The sequence below is a fragment of the Penaeus chinensis genome, chromosome 11, assembly GCF_019202785.1.
Source record: "Penaeus chinensis breed Huanghai No. 1 chromosome 11, ASM1920278v2, whole genome shotgun sequence".
Taxonomy (NCBI): domain Eukaryota; kingdom Metazoa; phylum Arthropoda; class Malacostraca; order Decapoda; family Penaeidae; genus Penaeus; species Penaeus chinensis.
The window spans coordinates 11,935,204-11,952,703 of record NC_061829.1 but is presented as its reverse complement, the minus strand read 5'-3'; the positions used below and the strand labels follow the sequence as shown (position 1 = coordinate 11,952,703).

General features: G+C 40.9%; 1 protein-coding gene across 3 annotated transcripts; it reads right to left on the bottom strand.

The window, feature by feature from the left end:
- Nucleotides 1-2,251: 2,251 nt before the first annotated feature.
- LOC125030500 (rho guanine nucleotide exchange factor 18-like) lies at nt 2,252-17,127 on the bottom strand. 3 transcript variants are annotated; one of them, XM_047620551.1, is made up of 16 exons: nt 16,964-17,127; nt 13,361-13,413; nt 12,865-12,953; nt 12,036-12,140; nt 11,554-11,796; nt 11,069-11,293; nt 10,808-10,962; nt 10,377-10,509; nt 9,705-9,862; nt 9,380-9,483; nt 8,690-8,874; nt 8,180-8,357; nt 6,889-7,156; nt 6,288-6,471; nt 5,768-5,927; nt 2,252-5,588 (listed from the first exon to the last, which is right to left on the bottom strand). In XM_047620551.1, exons 2-16 carry the CDS (start codon nt 13,386-13,388, stop codon nt 4,819-4,821), a joined length of 2,985 nt encoding a protein of 994 aa, XP_047476507.1. In that variant the 5' UTR covers nt 13,389-13,413; nt 16,964-17,127; the 3' UTR covers nt 2,252-4,818. The 3 variants fall into 3 exon arrangements, with proteins under 3 accessions (XP_047476507.1, XP_047476506.1, XP_047476505.1); XM_047620550.1 differs by lacking the exon at nt 16,964-17,127 and adding an exon at nt 16,259-16,505; XM_047620549.1 differs by lacking the exon at nt 16,964-17,127 and adding an exon at nt 14,039-15,202.
- Nucleotides 17,128-17,500: the final 373 nt, after the last annotated feature.

The following is a 17,500-nucleotide window of genomic DNA, read 5'->3' as shown; positions in this document are numbered from 1 at the left end:
GTGTTACAGCAGGACCATCGTTTTGAGCTGTGTTAACAAGATTCATGAATATTGTCAGATTAAAGTATTGGCCATTCCCTTTTCCCACGTTGTTATCCCTCGTACAATACTCAACCCAGACATGCCGAGATAACATGACATACAATATAATTTAGTCTACTAATTTTATTTACTCATAGATGGCTCCACAAGTGCTTAGTCACTAAGGAATTAGTTACTAGCCATGCCAATCTCACCTTTTTACCACTTTCCTTGGACAGGTTTCCGTTGTTAGTATTAGTATTTAATTATCAGTCATAATGCTAATTATAATAATATTACTATATTGATATCAAATAGCATTGATAAGAAATTCCGAAAGGTAATGGGGAAATCAGGTTAGGTCATACAGGACCTACTAATTGACTGCTTTGTGGCTGAGCCTATTAGAGCCACTTATATTAGATAAAGTTCACAAGAAAACACAAATGGAGTTTGTGCCTGATGTCAATCGATTATCCCACGCCGAATTTATAACAGAAAATTCGACTCGTGAAATGGTAACCAACTTCTTCGCCTTTTTATTTCAGGCTCATCAAGCTAAAATGTAACTAATCAAAATGAGACCATAACTAGTCGTCCTCATCCTCATTGTCGTCATCATTATCATTCATCATCATTAGTCATCACTCATCATTATAAGCATCATTATTAGTAGTAGTAGTTGTATGTAGTAATATTTTTCAACTTTTATTTTCATAATATTAGTTACTGTTACTAGTAGTAGTAGTAGTTGTAGTATGAAGTATTTTATGACTACCATTGTTTTCATATTATCATATTGTTATTATCGTTATTAGTAGTAGTATTAACAGTATTTTTATTTTCCTTATTTTAATGATATTACCCCATGGTTATTGTTGTTATTATTACTGTAGCTACAGTTGTTCAGTTTCAACAAAGGCTAAACTGAGAGGAGAGGTGAACAACAGTGTGGTTTCATAACTGGTATGAGTGGTGCAATTGTGATGTTTTCTCTGAGATTGGTGAAGTGTAGAGATCTAGAGAAAACTTATGACTGGGTGCCAAGAGGAGTTGTGGTATCGTATGTGAAAGTCAGGAGTGACAGAGAAGTAAGTGAAGGTAGTGCAAGATGAGGTGCATAGTATGTACGATAGATGGTTTCAGAGTGGAGGTGGGATTTTATCATGGATGACCTGAGAGGCCATTCTTGTTTTGGGTGGTGATGGATATATTGAGATCAGGTAGGAGTCTCCATGGATTATGATGTTTGCAGATAACATAGTGATTTGCAGCAAGAGTAAGGAGCAAATTGTGGAGAGCCTGGATAAGCAGAGGTATGCACTGGAGAGAAGAGTGAAATACATTAGGAGCAGGACAGTGTATGTGTGTGAAGTGTGGAAGGGGGTGGAATGGTGCAGTTGCAAATAGGTTGGTGGAGATAGAAGAAGTAAGATACTTGCAGTCCACGCTTCAAAGTAATGGAGAGTGTTGTAGGGAAGTAAAAGGCAGGCAGGGTGGAGTGGGTGGAGGCAAGTGGCTGGATGGATTTGTGAAGTGCATTTACAAGACAGTAATTACATCAGCAATGCTGTATGGTTTGGAGGCAATGACACTGACAAGACAAAAGACAAGAGGCAGAGCTGAAGGTGGCAGAGTTAAAGATGAAAGAGAAAGACCAAAGAGGAGGGTTATATGATGTAATGAAGGAAGACATGCAGGTAGCGGGTTGGTTGGTTGGTTGGTTGGTTAGTGGTTACAAAGCAAAATGAATGTTTTAGAAATCAAAGATCATACAGCACTTTAGAAAGGTAAAGTAATGAAAAGGGTAAAGAGGCAAAGTTAGTTGATGATTAAATGTGCTCCACATCAAATTTCACACAGTAGTTTAGGATATGGCATTAAAAGGATTAAAGAAGGGTGAGGATAGAGATGATGAGCAATTGGGTGTAAGGTAGGAATTAGCAAAAGGATGATAAGATCAAATTTGTTTAAGGAAAAAGTGTGGGATTCTATAAGGATGTCCATGGGATAAGATAGGAAAGGGGGGTTAAGGGCCATTAGATCAAAGAGAAGTTTCAAGAGAAATGTCAGGAGGGGGAGAATTCAGGGAAGGCAGGCAGCAGGTGTAAGAGACAAATGCAGAGGACAGCAAAATAGAGAGATGATCCACAGTTGCAACCTCCAGTGGCAGCAGCCCACCAGAAAGAGAGTGAGTGAGTGAACGACAGTTACAAGTTAAATAAAAAACTTTTAACGTGATAAACAGTTTATTCCTTGGACTCTATTCACAAAATAATGTATTAAACTGCATTTGCTCTCAAGCAAAGGCTTCTTCAAATCAGATCAACCTCTTTAGATCTCATTATTGAGTCTTGTCCACTGGTATTATAATATCACATGCTGCCAGACTGACTAGGCTCATGATGCCTTACAAGAATTTTCTGTGATGCTGTGAAAAATGACACACTAGAGTACAAATCAGGGTGACTGGTTCCAGATGTTCCCTTTATGAATGAAAAGTTGCACTGATTTCCTGTTTACTTGTTAAAGCACCAGTTCTAGTTGTTTAGGACTATTTATGGGCATATATTTTCTACTGCCAGAGAGGACTCCACAGGACAAGTGCAACTTTGATGTGCATAAAGGCATAGGTATCTGATAAAGAAACAACAGCATTTAACTTGCAGAAAAATATTTAAATATCCCCCAGAACATAGGACACTATTCTAATGGAAAGAACACATAATTCTAGTGTGACATTTTAAATACAACCTAAGTACACATTGGAATGTTTCTTTTTTTGATAAAAACTGGGAAGCTGAACCCTTACTTATTGTTGAGAGTTGCCATATAGATTATTAGGTAGATGGTAAAGTTAAGAAATACTAATTATATCTCTGGAATATGTTACCTTCACTAATATCTCTCAGCTATAAGGAGAATGCTTATTTTCTTCTTCAGACAGGGTAGAAGAACCTCTTACAGTGAGGGATCTAACCTAGCTGAAATACCCCCTACATAACCCCATATAACTGACAAGAGATTATAAAAATAAGGAATGAATTGTTGCTAAAAAGCTAGATATGGCTAAACAAATGAAGTAACCAAAGCAATATAGAAAAAGGATGTATTTAGTAAATCTAGATTTCCTACCCACTAAGAATGAGTTGTCTGACTGCCATAGAGCAGGTTCAGCTATTATGGTATGGAAGACCAAACATGAAACATGATCTGTAAACAAAGCAGACGATACACACATAATGCGGCACATTTTTCACTGAACTAAAACCTGGGCCGTATGCAATGCATATCCACCGACTTTGCTGATCCAATTAAAAGGAAAAAGCAGCTTTAATGATGGTGTGGCAAAACTCTCTTTTTATAAAAGTAACAAAAGGGAAGGTAACAGCAACCATAATTTTTACAATCTTCCATCAGGTTTTTCGAGGTACTATGATGTGAATATCAGCAAAATTAAGCCTTGTTAATGTATCTACAAGTCTGATTTTCCATGATGTGAATAGCAAAATATGACTTGTGATTGTTCTTACAAAAGCACAGAACAGACAATTCTCATTTTTGCTGATCATTTCACAGTATGGACTGCCTGGTAACTCTCAGCATATCCTTCATCAGGGATCATATTTTGAAGAGAGGTATGTATGTGTTGATACTTTTTTCTCTCTCTCTTCACTGCAGACACATCTGTACAAGTTTATTGTTCAAAGTCTAGGTCTTATGAAATGCACAAAAAATGACCCCAAGGAATGTTGTTTGTGCTGGCCATCCTTAATTACAATGTACATTGACCTAAACATTCAGCACAACAAATTTACCCCCAGTTTTAACACTGGCTATACATATTACCCAAGTCTTTAACACAGCATTATACTGGCTATACACAGTTTTCGACCTATTTTGCCAGCCTTGCCTGGAAGTTTTGGCTGATACACATTGAGCTTTCAGAAAACAATGAATTCTAGATACGTGGTAGATATTAGGATACCCTATATTCCATCTGGGCTAACATACAGCAAATACAACATGGAAATAATTACTCTTTGGAATGTACACACTGCCAACCTGGCTACTTGGAATTTGTTAAAATTACACTATCTAAAATTAAAACCTATAAGTGATATAAAACATATATAAAAGAATTAGGTAAATCGGTAAGACTGAAAAAGTACAGTTTTGCTGCACTGACACCACCCGAGACAGCCCGCACGAAAATGCATTTTGGAGGACGAGCAGCCTCTCTCCCCTTGAGGCTGCTCCCTTCCCTACGCAGAGGGCAGTAAAGGCCACAGGAATGTGCAACCAGTCACGACTTACATTCATATGTAAAAATAGCCATTCAAGTCAAAACATATTAAACTTACATCACGTATTCTTTCACTCTCTACCGTATATAAAAATTTACTATCATAGCTTATTATGAATACTGATCCACTGACCTTGCACATCAATACATGCTAAGCAGCATCTGCCAAGGGGTTATAGAGGGTGCATCTATCACACAGAGTGCGAGCTCCCACCAGTGCTGTGTACCAGTAGCCGGAAGACAGTGTGCATGGGTGTATGAGTGTTCTATGTACAAGTCCCAGACCCACAGCATACAATTTACACATCGTAATAACACTAAGGGTCATGTACCAGTGGTGGTGTGTATAAAGGAAGGAATGCCTTAATCACAGGGAAAGACGCTAACTGCGGCTCGCAGAAGTATGACAATCCTGCTCATCCAAAACGAGAGCCTAATGGTCACACCACTGAACTATATGAAACCTAGAAAAGCTAGCTGGATAAAAGCTCTTAGAAGAATATGATGTCCTGGTTGGTGTCAGGATCTTTAATGCGCTGACCAGGGCGTGTGCTGGATCCCACACCTGAACCTTCCTGTGATCTCTCTGGCGTGGTGTTGGCACGAGTGGTGGGCACGGAAGGTTTACTGGTCAACTTTGGGTAGGTATTGGTTCGGGTGGCGCGAGCCCCCTGGGCGGTGGTGGTGGCAGTGGGAGCAGGTGCCCCAGGACTGACAGCTGAAGACCCATTCTGTAGCGTGGCAGGGGATGACCCTGTGCGTTGGTGGGATGGACCTGGTGAGGGCTCAAGGGATGGGGGAGGAGAGGCCAGGCGCTGGTACCCCACAGTTATGCGGGAACCTTTGCCCTCATTCGGCCCCTGGCTCAGTTTCAGGGGCAGCATCTGCTGCACTCCTACACTGGCCCCAGGGCTGATATGAGAACGGTGGTGGTCAATGCGGTCCTGATTGGGTGAGGATGCACCACCACCACCACTGCTTGATGAGGAGCCTGTGCTGCTGCTGCTTCCCAGTTTGGCAAGCTTCATTGGGAGCTGCTGTTTGACTGATATAGATGCCTTCTGCTGGTTAGCTGCTGATATGAGGTGTGTGGGTAAGGACTGGTTGGAGTCACGCTTGATGAGGTTAGCAATTGAAGCAGTGGAGTTGCGATGCTTGTGATCGGTACGAGGGCGAGTGGGGGCTGCTGTACTGGTAGGTGAACTATGTGGAGATCCCTGAGTCATCTGTCCGCCATCACCTGCACTACCACTTACATTTCCTGTAAGATATAAAGTCCAAGGGTATTAAGTAATTGATTAATAACTATTGTTTTGAAGAAGAATACTACAGCAAGCCGAGTCCTTTACTATTCATCTAACAAACAGGTGGATATTATACGCCTTAAGAACAGGAAAAAAATGCAAAAATCCCGACTTGAAATTAAAAAATAAACCATACCTGCAAGGTGTTCCTCATGTACTGAGTGAGTTGGTGGTGTAGTTGTAAGAACTGTTAGAGTAGGACTTAGGATGATACCCTGAGCCTTGAGAGCCTCTAGTTTGCGATATAACAATTCGCGTTGCTGCTGAACATCTTGTTGCTCACTGCGAAGGTGTTCCTGGAGGGAAAGGGTAGAGGTCAGTTTCAAAGACAATTTTTTTTTTTTTTTTTCCCCTGACTATTTTCATAGCAATATAAATCTTCTCTCTATTTTATTCTGCTTTTCTGATAGACTATAATACCAAATCCTTATCTTGTCTCCACTTTCATCACAGTCTTCACCAATAAAAGATAAATCCTCTTGTCTTGGTTTTAGAATATGTGGTTATGACAGGCATTCACACATATTAACAGCTAAACATAGGGACAAAGGAGAAAAACAAACACTTACACACAAACAAATTTAACTATGATGAGTCTTGCATCTTTCAACATTTCTTTAACTACCTGAACGATTACCTGAAGGCTATAAACTAACCTCCTTTTTCTGAAGTTCAATTTTCTTTTCTGCAATCCACTTTTCCTGGGCATCCCTTTCCTTCGTCCACTGGGCCCTTTCATGGCTAATCTGCTCTTGAATATTCCGAAGTTCTTCCAATTTCTGAGAGTGTCGGAATCGTCCATCAACTGAGGCCCCACCAACAACTATCTTAGACCTCAACCTAGGGAAAACATTTGAAATATTGATAATACTTATACACAAACTTTCAGATGTGCCCATTAAAAAAAAAGATTCAGAATAAGAATGAATTTTGCAAGGGTGGGAAGGTAGTAGTTAATTTTCTTTTTTAGTATTACAATATATTTATAAGTAATGATAATTAGTCTATTAAAAAAAAAAAATGTTATTGTAGTATCATTTATCATGTTCACAATTAAAACAAAATTTATCAGCATTGCAGTCAAGTAAAGCCTAAAATTTCAACACAGAATCAATTAAACTGTTTGCAATTAAGATACTGAACTTCCCAGCAATGTAAATAAATCAATCAAAGAACAGAATTTATTACAGTATATGCATAATATATTTAACATCAGTTTAATCAGTCAAACAGAAAACATGCAACAGCAGCACTTACATATCGAATTGGGTTAAGTGATGTTGACTAAGCACCAAGGAAGTCTGTAGCCAATATATAAGCTTGGCTGCTACAGCCTGATGTTGCTGTTGACTGGAGGAGTCTCCAGATAATGTGGACACAATGCTTAAGTTGTCTTGAGAGGAACGAACTGCAAGTGTGCTGCCAGATGGACGACGGTTCTTAAGGCTCTCAATAATATCACTTTCGCCTGTGCCTGTTGAGGTCAGTGACATGCGACTGTCCTTCTTCTTCTTTCCTCCAGACTCTGGAGATTTACAAAGGTAGGGAAAAGTATTAATAAATACCATCATTTACACTTTGAAGTATTTTTTCTACAGATATGAATGATTTAGGTATTACTAGTAGTTCTTTTGTAATGCAGTACATTAACCCAATACCTCAAGGAAAAATAAATAAAAAATGAGGAAAATGCTGTGCCCATTTTTTATATTTCTGTGAAATGTCTCTGCACATAGATGGCTCTGCTAGTGCTTAGCCACAAAGGAGTTAATTAGTAGACTTTGTGACCTTACCTGATTTCACCTTTCCTTGAATTGGCGGGAAAGACGTAGTTTTTACTAGTGCTATGAATACCAATGGCATTATTTTTACCATAAACATTATAATTATTATAATGTTATAAACATTAGTAACAGCAAAATAGGATATCATAATATATTTTTGTAAATCAAGAGCGAGTCAGGCAGTACTCTTAATTGGCTCATTGGTGACTTGGTACAAGTGTATTCATGTATGTGTAAAAACAATTAAACAAGTAAACTCACAGTGGGCATGGCACGTACATACATGCCATGCCTGTTGGCATTGGGTTAATAGATCATATCAAAGTAAAATTAGGAAAGAAATCAAATATTCTTTTCAAGAACACACTAGCAGCTGTGTTCTTGATTTACCCAAAAATTTAAAAATCATATTCCTTCCAAAACAACATTTATAGATGATAAAAATTATCAATTTATGAAAAAACAAATTAGATCAGTGAAAGGAATTTAACAAAAAGGTAGTGAGACATTATTGTATAACTTCTGATAGATCAGTCATTTATAAAGTTTTCTTTTACTTAACCAAATCCAACACCTAATGATGGTGATAAACCAATTTATATACACTAATCACGATCCAAAGCTTTAAAAAGCCATCATAATAATAATAACAACACTAAACTAAAACCAATTGTTTTTTTTATTATATTCTTATATTCTTTAAATTTTCAAATAAACACAATAGTAAATAAAACAAAGTAAAATAAACACTACAGAGGACTTACGTTTCTGAGGATGTCCAGAGGCATCTTTGTTGGGGTTATCAAATCCTCCAAATGTCTCTGCTCTCTTGGGAAGGCTGGGCGACACATAGGCGTCACTCTGATGTTCTCCCACAGAACTCACTGAACGAGCAAGGTTAGAACCCCAGCCACAAGCCCCACTCACTAATCTTAGGGCTTCCTGTGAATGAATCAGTTAGGTGTGAGTGTCTCAGGTAGAGTAAAGACTTCCTATTATGGAGAGATTCCAATGAGCAAGGACTTTCCCAGAGTTTTCAGATGAGATTACACTAAAATGGCTTTTGTAATTCATAACTATTAATAGAGGTCACGAAACTTTCTACACATACTATATATATCTATAAGAATAAATTTTTAAAATCCCTTTTTGCATCTATATAGCTGTCAAATGGAAAGTGAGAGGAATTTCTGTTTATCAGTTACTATCCACTGTTCACCATTAAACTAGATTGAAATAACACATTCCTTGTTAACAGTTTCTTGGCCACTAACCATGAGTGAATTTATTTGTAAGTCTCGAGCAGCATTGTGATCCAAATGGTGCTCATCAAGCAGTGCTCGGTACTGAGGTGTGGGAGGGAATTCATCATTCCCTAACAACTCCAGCAATTCTGTCACTGAATTCATCTTGTCTTCACATATTCTTGCCAAATCCTTGTCTTTGTGCTGCAGAATACCTGAAAGTATCATGTATCATCATTAAAATGTGTACTGCATATACAATGAAAGTAAATGTTTTAGCACATAAACAAGTATGAGTGGCATATCGCGCGCGCGCACGCACGCGCGCACGCACGCACGCACACACGCACACACACACACACACACACACACACACACACACACACACACACACACACACACACACACACACACACACACACACACACACACACACACACACACACGAACACGCACACGCACACGCACACGCACACGCACACGCAAACGCACACGCACGCACACGCGCACGCGCACGCACGCGCGCGCGCACACACACGCGCGCACACACACACACACACACACACACACACACACACACACACACACACACACACACACACACACACACACACACACACACACACACACACTGAAAATACTAAACACATAAACATATTTCGAGTTGTGCCAAGAAGCATTTATACTGTGGGTGTAACTGAAGTGGGTTAATAACTTTACCTAGTATTTCCCGGATCTTTTCGGAATTGGCTTCCTGCAACTTGGAATTCTCGCTGGAGTTATCGCCCATGTCCTCTTCATCTGGACACTGATCAATGGCTTCTCTGTGATGCAATAAATAATCATATTAAAAAGTAAATAAATAAGCATAGAAATGTATAAAATAAGAATAAGAGGTAAAATGGTGTATTTTCAAAAATACATTTCTTACAAGTTCATATTCTTCAGAATCCTAACAAATATCGGATACGCCTCTATGGCAATACTTGACTGCGTGAAAGAAAGAAAAGAAAAAGAAGAAAAAACAAACAAACACGAAGAGTACCTTATAGATTCCAACCATATTTTCTTATCTTTTGGATGTTGGCATTCAAACTCGAACATTTCTGCGGTATTCTTCGAGTAGATAAGGTAGATAGCACGCGATCCTTCCCCTGCCTTCTCTCTCACTATGAGCTTGTCTAATGGGATAACACCAGCCTGCTGTTGAAACAATCAATTAGTGAAAGGTTAATATGACAGTCATTTAGAATGCTCTATTAATAACAGATTAATATAAGTTATCTGGAACAATTAATGGATAGCATGGTTAGTAGACAGTCATTTGGGGAAATTAATAGATGTGACCGCCAACTGAAACAATCAGTTGATAACGGATGAATATGACAGTCATTTGAAACAATCACTTGAGAAGTTAGTATAACAGTCATTTGGAACGATCGCCTGATTGCAGGTGAATATGATAGTTACTTGGAACATTCATTTAATAACCGGTCATTTATTTAACATTAACACCACAAACCAAAAAAGACCGTTTTCCAACATAAAAGATATGTTAACAGTAAAATTCAAAAAAATGAATAAATAAATAAACAATCTAATGAAATCCATATCAAGCCTATAGTAAACAAAACTGACATCTCTCCTCCATCCCTAATTCACAAAGCCAACATCTGAATAAATAGCAATAAATAAAAAATGCAGAGCACCTACTGACCTTTGAATCCGGAGAGAAAAAGTAGTATTTCTGGTTATTTTCCAAAAGGAAGAACACTAAATCTGATAACACCACAACCTGCACCAGAATGGGTTTGCCCTTTTGTTGACTCAGGATCGCTGAACCTTCGAATCTGTAAAATTAGATGTGTAAATATCTGAATGTAAAATTATTCTTAAAAGCAATATAACTTCTTTGCTCTTATGACAGAATTCAAGAACCACCACTTTTTAGAAGATATAGTAAGTATAATAAATAGTTTTAAAAAGATTCTTCTAGATATGTTACACTGGATTTTCAAGAAATTGTTCAAAAAACATTTCATATGTACCTACACAAGATTCCTGAACCATAAATGGCTCAGTTATCAAATTACATATTGGCTAACACATTTTTCAACCCTGGCAATGATCCACAAATCATCTACTTACTTGAGTTTTCTACTTCTTGAGAAGAAATCAGACTTCTTAAACTTCTGTTCCTTGTATAATGCTGATGATTTGGCATCTATTTTGTGATATATGTCTAATAATCTTTGCTCTCTCTCCTTCTCAGCAACCTGAGCATTAATATTTACAAGGATATCCTGAAAGAGAATATGGAGGTAATAAGAATATATATTTCAGTTCAAAGAAAAAAAAAAAAAGTCAAACTAAAGCATCAATTACATATATTTCTTTAGTGACTCTTACCTTCACCAAGTCCAGAGCTTTCTTCAAGGTACTGAGTTCCTCCTCCTGGTCCTTGCTGTACTTCATGAGCGCCTCCAGCATCAGCGGGTATTTGGTTACTCGGTGCGTCACGAACAGGATGCACTCAGGGATGCCCTTCTTCTTCATGAGCGGGTGGTTGGATTTCTGTCTGATAAATGCCTGGAATCTGCGGTCCGTCTTCAGGATGTCCTTGTAGTACGATACCTGTGGGAGGGCGGGGGGGGGGGGGGGGAGGGTTTAAGTGTGTAGTAAACGAAGACATTACATTACTCATGGTTGTAATGGGGAGAATATCGAGGCTTCTTTTGTGAGTGAGTGAGTGTGAGTGTGAGTGCGTGTGTGTGTGTGTGTGTGTGTGTGTGTGTGTGTGTGTGTGTGTGTGTGTGTGTGTGTGTGTGTGTGTGTGTGTGTGTGCGCGCGCGCGACACACTTTCCCGCCCCAAGGTCTGTGCAATGGTCCTCACCGCGTCCTGGTGCTGCGAGCAGAACTGTCCGTAGGCGTCCTTGAGTCCCTGCGCGTTGTCCCCGAGGAATTGGTCGACGAGGAGGTCGCCGATGGTCTCGATGTACTTGTTGCTCCTCTGTCTCTGGCGCAGCCGCCACAGGAACGAGCAGTGGATTGTGATGAGCTCGTCCAGGCAAGGGAAGATCCGCTTAATCCTCGAGTCCTGCATGTTCAGCTCCCGAGCCATGCCCTCGGCGAACACCTGGCGAAGGGGGAAGGGGCAGCTCGCACGTGTGTTATCGTGTCTATGTCATCGCTCTTATCATTTTATATCCATGCATCATTTATCTTCTATGTGGCCATATTGCTTTGAAATAAACCCGCCTCATTCAAGAGAGAGCGGCCGGTAATGCATCCGTGATAAAGGGAAAATGAAAATAAAAAACAAAAAGAAAAGTAAACAAGGTAAACAAACAAACAAAACAGGAATCAGGTACTTGCCTTCTGCATGACTTTCAGCATACGACAGTGGTGTTTCTCTGTAATAATAAGCTCATAGACGTGCTCCTGTTTTTTCACCTGCTTCTCTGTTAACTTATCAACCACCTGAAAAAAATCGATTTCAGTATCAACCATTCCACAGATGCCTTATAAAAAAAATAATCTACAAAATACATCTAAGAAATATACATCGGAATATGAACCTTTACTATACGCAAGATGTATACTTCAGAATTACATGTCTAATCTACATGTAACTAGCTTTGCGAAAGTCGGGGATTATTCTCCGCAATAAAGGAATCAGTGCTATCGCCATCTCCATTAAATGGTTGCCTTAATCAAGCTCAGTGACATACCCTTACGTCATTACATACCTATGCTTAAAAACATGTATATAGTAATAATAATGATAACAATAATGTTGATAATACCAGCAACAACAATAATACCAATAATAATAATAATATTAATAATAACATCAAATAGTAATAATAATGATGATGATGACTGACGTTGGTCAAGATTAAGATAATAACAAAATTGTGATAATGATGACAGTAATAGTAGTAGTAGCAATAGTATTGAGAACAATAATAACAGCAATAATAATAATAACAATTATAATCATAATAATAACAGCACACATCTCGCTCAAAAAAATCTATACCAATAATAACAGCAATAATAATGATAACAATTATAATCATAATAATAACAGCACACATCTCGCTCAAAAAATCTATACCAATCTATCTATCTATCTATGTAAAACGTAACTCCTTCAACTCGCCCAACACTTCGAAATGCAGGGGGGGGGGGGGTTCCTTACCTCCTTCTCGACCGTGTGAACCCACAGCTCGGGCTCCTTGTCCAAAAGCCGGAGTTCGGGATCGGCGTCAATATCGTCTAGACTGGGTTCTGGGGAAAGAAAAATAAATAATAAAAAAAAAGTTGCATAAAAAAAAAAAAAAAAAAAAAAAACAGTCGCCTATCAATCGCTCTATATAAAGGACAGAAATGGGTGAATGCTAAATCTCGGTTCTTGGCGCAGTTTAGCTTTTAGAAAAAATTATCGGATGCTAATTTTAATCGACACAAAAAAAAAATATTCGTATGCTTTTCCTTTAGGCAAATTAAGCACAGATTGAAAAAATATATATATGCATTTCTGAAAGCTACATTTTTATGTTAGAAAAACACATTCTAAGGTGCTAAATTCATAAAGTCGCACTGTTCTGATACAAGTTGTGATCATTGTTATTAATCATCAATATCAAAGGTGATATACCTAAGTTCGCAAAAAAATAAACATCAACAAGTCTTACCTTCATTTCCATCATCTAGCGATTCCATAGATGCAGAGTTGACCTCCAGAATGCTGTCGAAAAAGGTCAATTGCAAAGTATTCCAAAGCATGACATATTGCAGTACAAGCTAAATCTATATTAAGCATGTCCTTTCACATTTGGAAACTGAGTATAGTAATCCAATTTAAATTAAGCTAGAAGTAGAAAATATACACACGGAGGAATCACACGCACAGAAAAAAGAGACACGTACAGAAACCCCGAAATAAATATGAATCGAAGTCACATCGCTTCCGCTCATCAACTTTCATTCGCTCGCAAAATATCAGCATCACCTCTCGCTCGCTCCCAATCACGGAGGCTGACAGACGAATAATGAAAATAAATACGGACATACGTTTTTTTCCGCTATGACTTCGAAACACACGCAGTTACACACATGCAAGCAAACTGACAAAAACAGACAGACACAGTGACTGACAGACAGAAAGACAGACAGAAAGACAGACAGACAGACAGACAGACAAACGTACGCTCGCACGCACGCACGCACACACACACACACACACACACACACACACACACACACACACACACACACACACACACACACACACACACTCTCTCTCTCTCCTTCCCTATCATAAAACAGCTCTTCCTCCCGGAGCCCCTTCGCCGCACCCTTCGTGCACCTACTCGTCCTGCGTGGGGGAGTCGAGGTCTTCGCTGCGAGCCGCGCCGTCAGCGGTGTCGGGCCTCCTGCTCGCTCCCTTGGCCTCCCTTCCGCTCTCCTGCTCAAGCATCGCCCTGCTTTCGTCCACGCTTTCTCTCCTGTCTTTCTTCTTGCGCTTACTGTCTTTCCTCTCTCTGTGCGGCCTCTGTTCTCGGCCCTCCTTGGCCTGCTCGGGCCAGGCGGCGGGGCTGGCCAACTCGCCCTTCTGCGGACGGGGCTCGCCAGCGCCGCCATCCCGCGGCTTAGCCCTTTCCAGAAAGAGCTCCGACAGATCGTTCAGGCTCCGCGACTTGCTGATCTTCTCGTAGGTGGAGCGGATTGTCCCGCGGGTAATCTTGCGATGCGCCATGCTCTCTCTCGCGCGCGCTGCTGGCCATCGTACGCTCTTCCTCGAAATTCGTTTGGGAGTGTCTGTTGCCGTACGATTCGTCAATATTTTTTTTTTCTTTTTCAGAGCAAACGTTCCGTTTCAACCACGTATCCCAAAATTAGTCTCTATCTCTTATCATTTAATATCACAGAAGTTTCCATAGTCCTTTTACACCCCTATGTGATCAACACTGCAACACATCGGGCGGCGTGCAATTAAAACTATTCTCGTTAGCACACACTCGCACACGGAGGCAGGAGGCGAGAAGAGGAGTAGGCAGTGAGCTCTCATGGCACCCTCCCTCCCTCACGGTACCACCTTCGCCACCCGCGGTGCTGCCGTCACCATCCCCAGCTGTAATTTCTTGGAGTAGCGCGAGAGGCAGTCACCATTGTTCGCCGGGGCTTCTGACGTGACGCGCCCTGGACGCATCTCAGCCCATCCCTCTGCGACAGGAGAAGCAGGCAGGGCAAGGGCGGCAGGTGGGCAGGCAGGAGGGCAGGCTAGCAGGCAGGAGCCGTGTGCGTGTAGTCGCGTCCTCGCCCTAATCTCACTGCTGTCGGGGCCGTAGCCCTTACACTATCATGCTTATCACCGCAGCCTGATAACAAGCATTATTCACTCCGATCAAGGTCTTCTATGTAGCCCTAGGAAAGCCTCCTTGCAACATGTCCTTTCCTTGGCATCCTTGCGATTTCAAGAAAAAGTGGTGACCGTGTTGCTGTCGGCGTCCCAGCCCGGGTTGACAGCGAAACGTCTGTCCAGAGAACAATGCGCTTCGCACAATCAATACTCTCACACAGATAAGGTAAGATAAGGAAATTCCTCAAATTATGCGGGCTGAATCAAGATATCGTAATACATAAACCTTTTTTTTAAAGGGTGACCTGCTTATCATCCAGCCTGCGCCATTACATAAAAGACTCGCGGCTGTCAACATGGCGCAGAACCAGCGAGGTTTTATCGCAACAATACTGCCGTCGGGGACACTCAGGCACGGGCTGTGTGCGTGCTCATTAGGGGAACTAAATGAACGGGAAAAAATATATATACATATACATATACACATACACATACATATACGTATACATACATATACATATGCATACACACACGCGTAAACACACACACACACACGCGTAAACACACACACACACACACACACACACACACACACACACACACACACACACTCACTCACTCACTCACTCACTCACTCATTCATTCATTCATTCATTCATTCATTCATTCACTCACTCATTCATTCATTCACTCATTCACTCACTCTCACAACAACAAAGACGAGGAATTCCTGAGCCCCTTCGGGGTTGCACTTCCTCTTCGATTTGCAATGTCGCTGCAGGAGAAATTGCAGTAATTTCCCATGCAACATTCCGTGCATTCACTAATTGAGATCAGTGCAATTCCAACATAATATTAATATGATTAATTGAACCGTCCGCTACAACTCTTATTTTTTCTTCATCTAAGAAATAACTACATTCATAAGTGCGTGAGTATGTGTACACATATGTATGTAAAATATAAATATATGTATACGTGTGCATGTAAGTACGCGTGTGCGTGTACGAGTGGATGTACGTGTGCGTGTACGTGTGCGTGTACGTGTGCGTGTACGTGTGCGTGTACGTGTGCGTGTACGTGTGCTTGTACGCGTGCTTGTACGTGTGCTTGTACGTGTGCTTGTACGTATGCTTGTACATGTGCGTGTACGTGTGCGTGTTTACACAGTTTCGCCCGTTTGCGGACATCAAATCACACTTAACATAAACAAATTATAAAACCTACGTACAGCAGACTCACTTGCGTTTCCATCGAGAGTTTACTTTGGGGCGCCGACGCGGCCGCCCAAGAAAGGCTGTGTCTGTCTGTCCGCCAAAGCTCAATCGCAAATTCGCCGTCTTTACAAACTCCTTCTGGCAGCTGGCGCCCTAATTGTCTTCCTTCTCACTCCCTTTCCTCCTCCTCTTTCTCAGCTACGCTGAAGACGCTCGTAATTGTTGCAAGTTGCAGACAGCTTTTCATTATCTCCACAACCTTATCGTTGCTTTATCTCCAACCCTCTCCACATTCGGGTTGTGAGACGAAGATGAAGAGTAACATTCCTTTCTGGACATTTCATTGTTGTTGTTCTTCTCCAACTTTTTTTTTTTCTCTCTCTCTCTATTCTTCATTTTCCGGCCGACGTAGAAGTCTGCTGGAATATGCCAAACTATCTGGCCGATATTCCTATTTTCCTCTCTACTTCACTTTACATGATGTGCAGGAAAGAGCGGAGGGAACATCGTTTTCTGTATCAATGTCCTTGTCGTTTCATGCTCATCGTCGACGAAGTTGTATGATGCACTTACACATCCTATAAACAAACAAACATCTCCCAAACCAAACGGACAGGACAGACCCACAATCATACAAACACACAAAACAAACACACTCACACACACACAAAGGTACAAAAAACAAAACGAAACAAAAAGTCAAATCTGCTGTAGCTTACTTGGCATCAGGAACATCGTGCGGCAGAAGATCGGCCTCCTTGTCTTCGCTCTGCACCTTGCTGCAAGGGGGCAGGGCGGGAGAACACAACGCATATCAGGGAAGGCGAGGTCACGGGGTACATACATAGCAGAATGGTGACAGAGAGGAAAGGGGGAAAGGAGGAGAGAGAGGAAGTGGGGGAAAGGACAGATGACAGAAGAAAGAAGGGAAAGGGGGAAGGGAAAGAGGAGAAAAGGAGGGGGATGAGGGGGGGGAGAAGAGAGGAGAGTAGGATGAGGGGGGAAGAAGGGAGAGAGGGAAGGGGGGAAGAGGGGAGAGAAGGAGAGAGGGGAAAGGGGAGGGGGGTCAGAGTCAAAGAAGGAAAGAGAAAGAGAGGAGGCAAAAGAGATAATAGAGAAGAAGAGAGAGGGAGAGAAGAAAGGAAAGAGGAGAGGAAAGGAGAGAGAAAAGTGAGGGGGGCAGGAGAGAGAGGAAAGGGGAACAGGAGACAGTGGAAAGTAGAAGGGGAGAGTGGGGATGGAAAAACAGATAAATA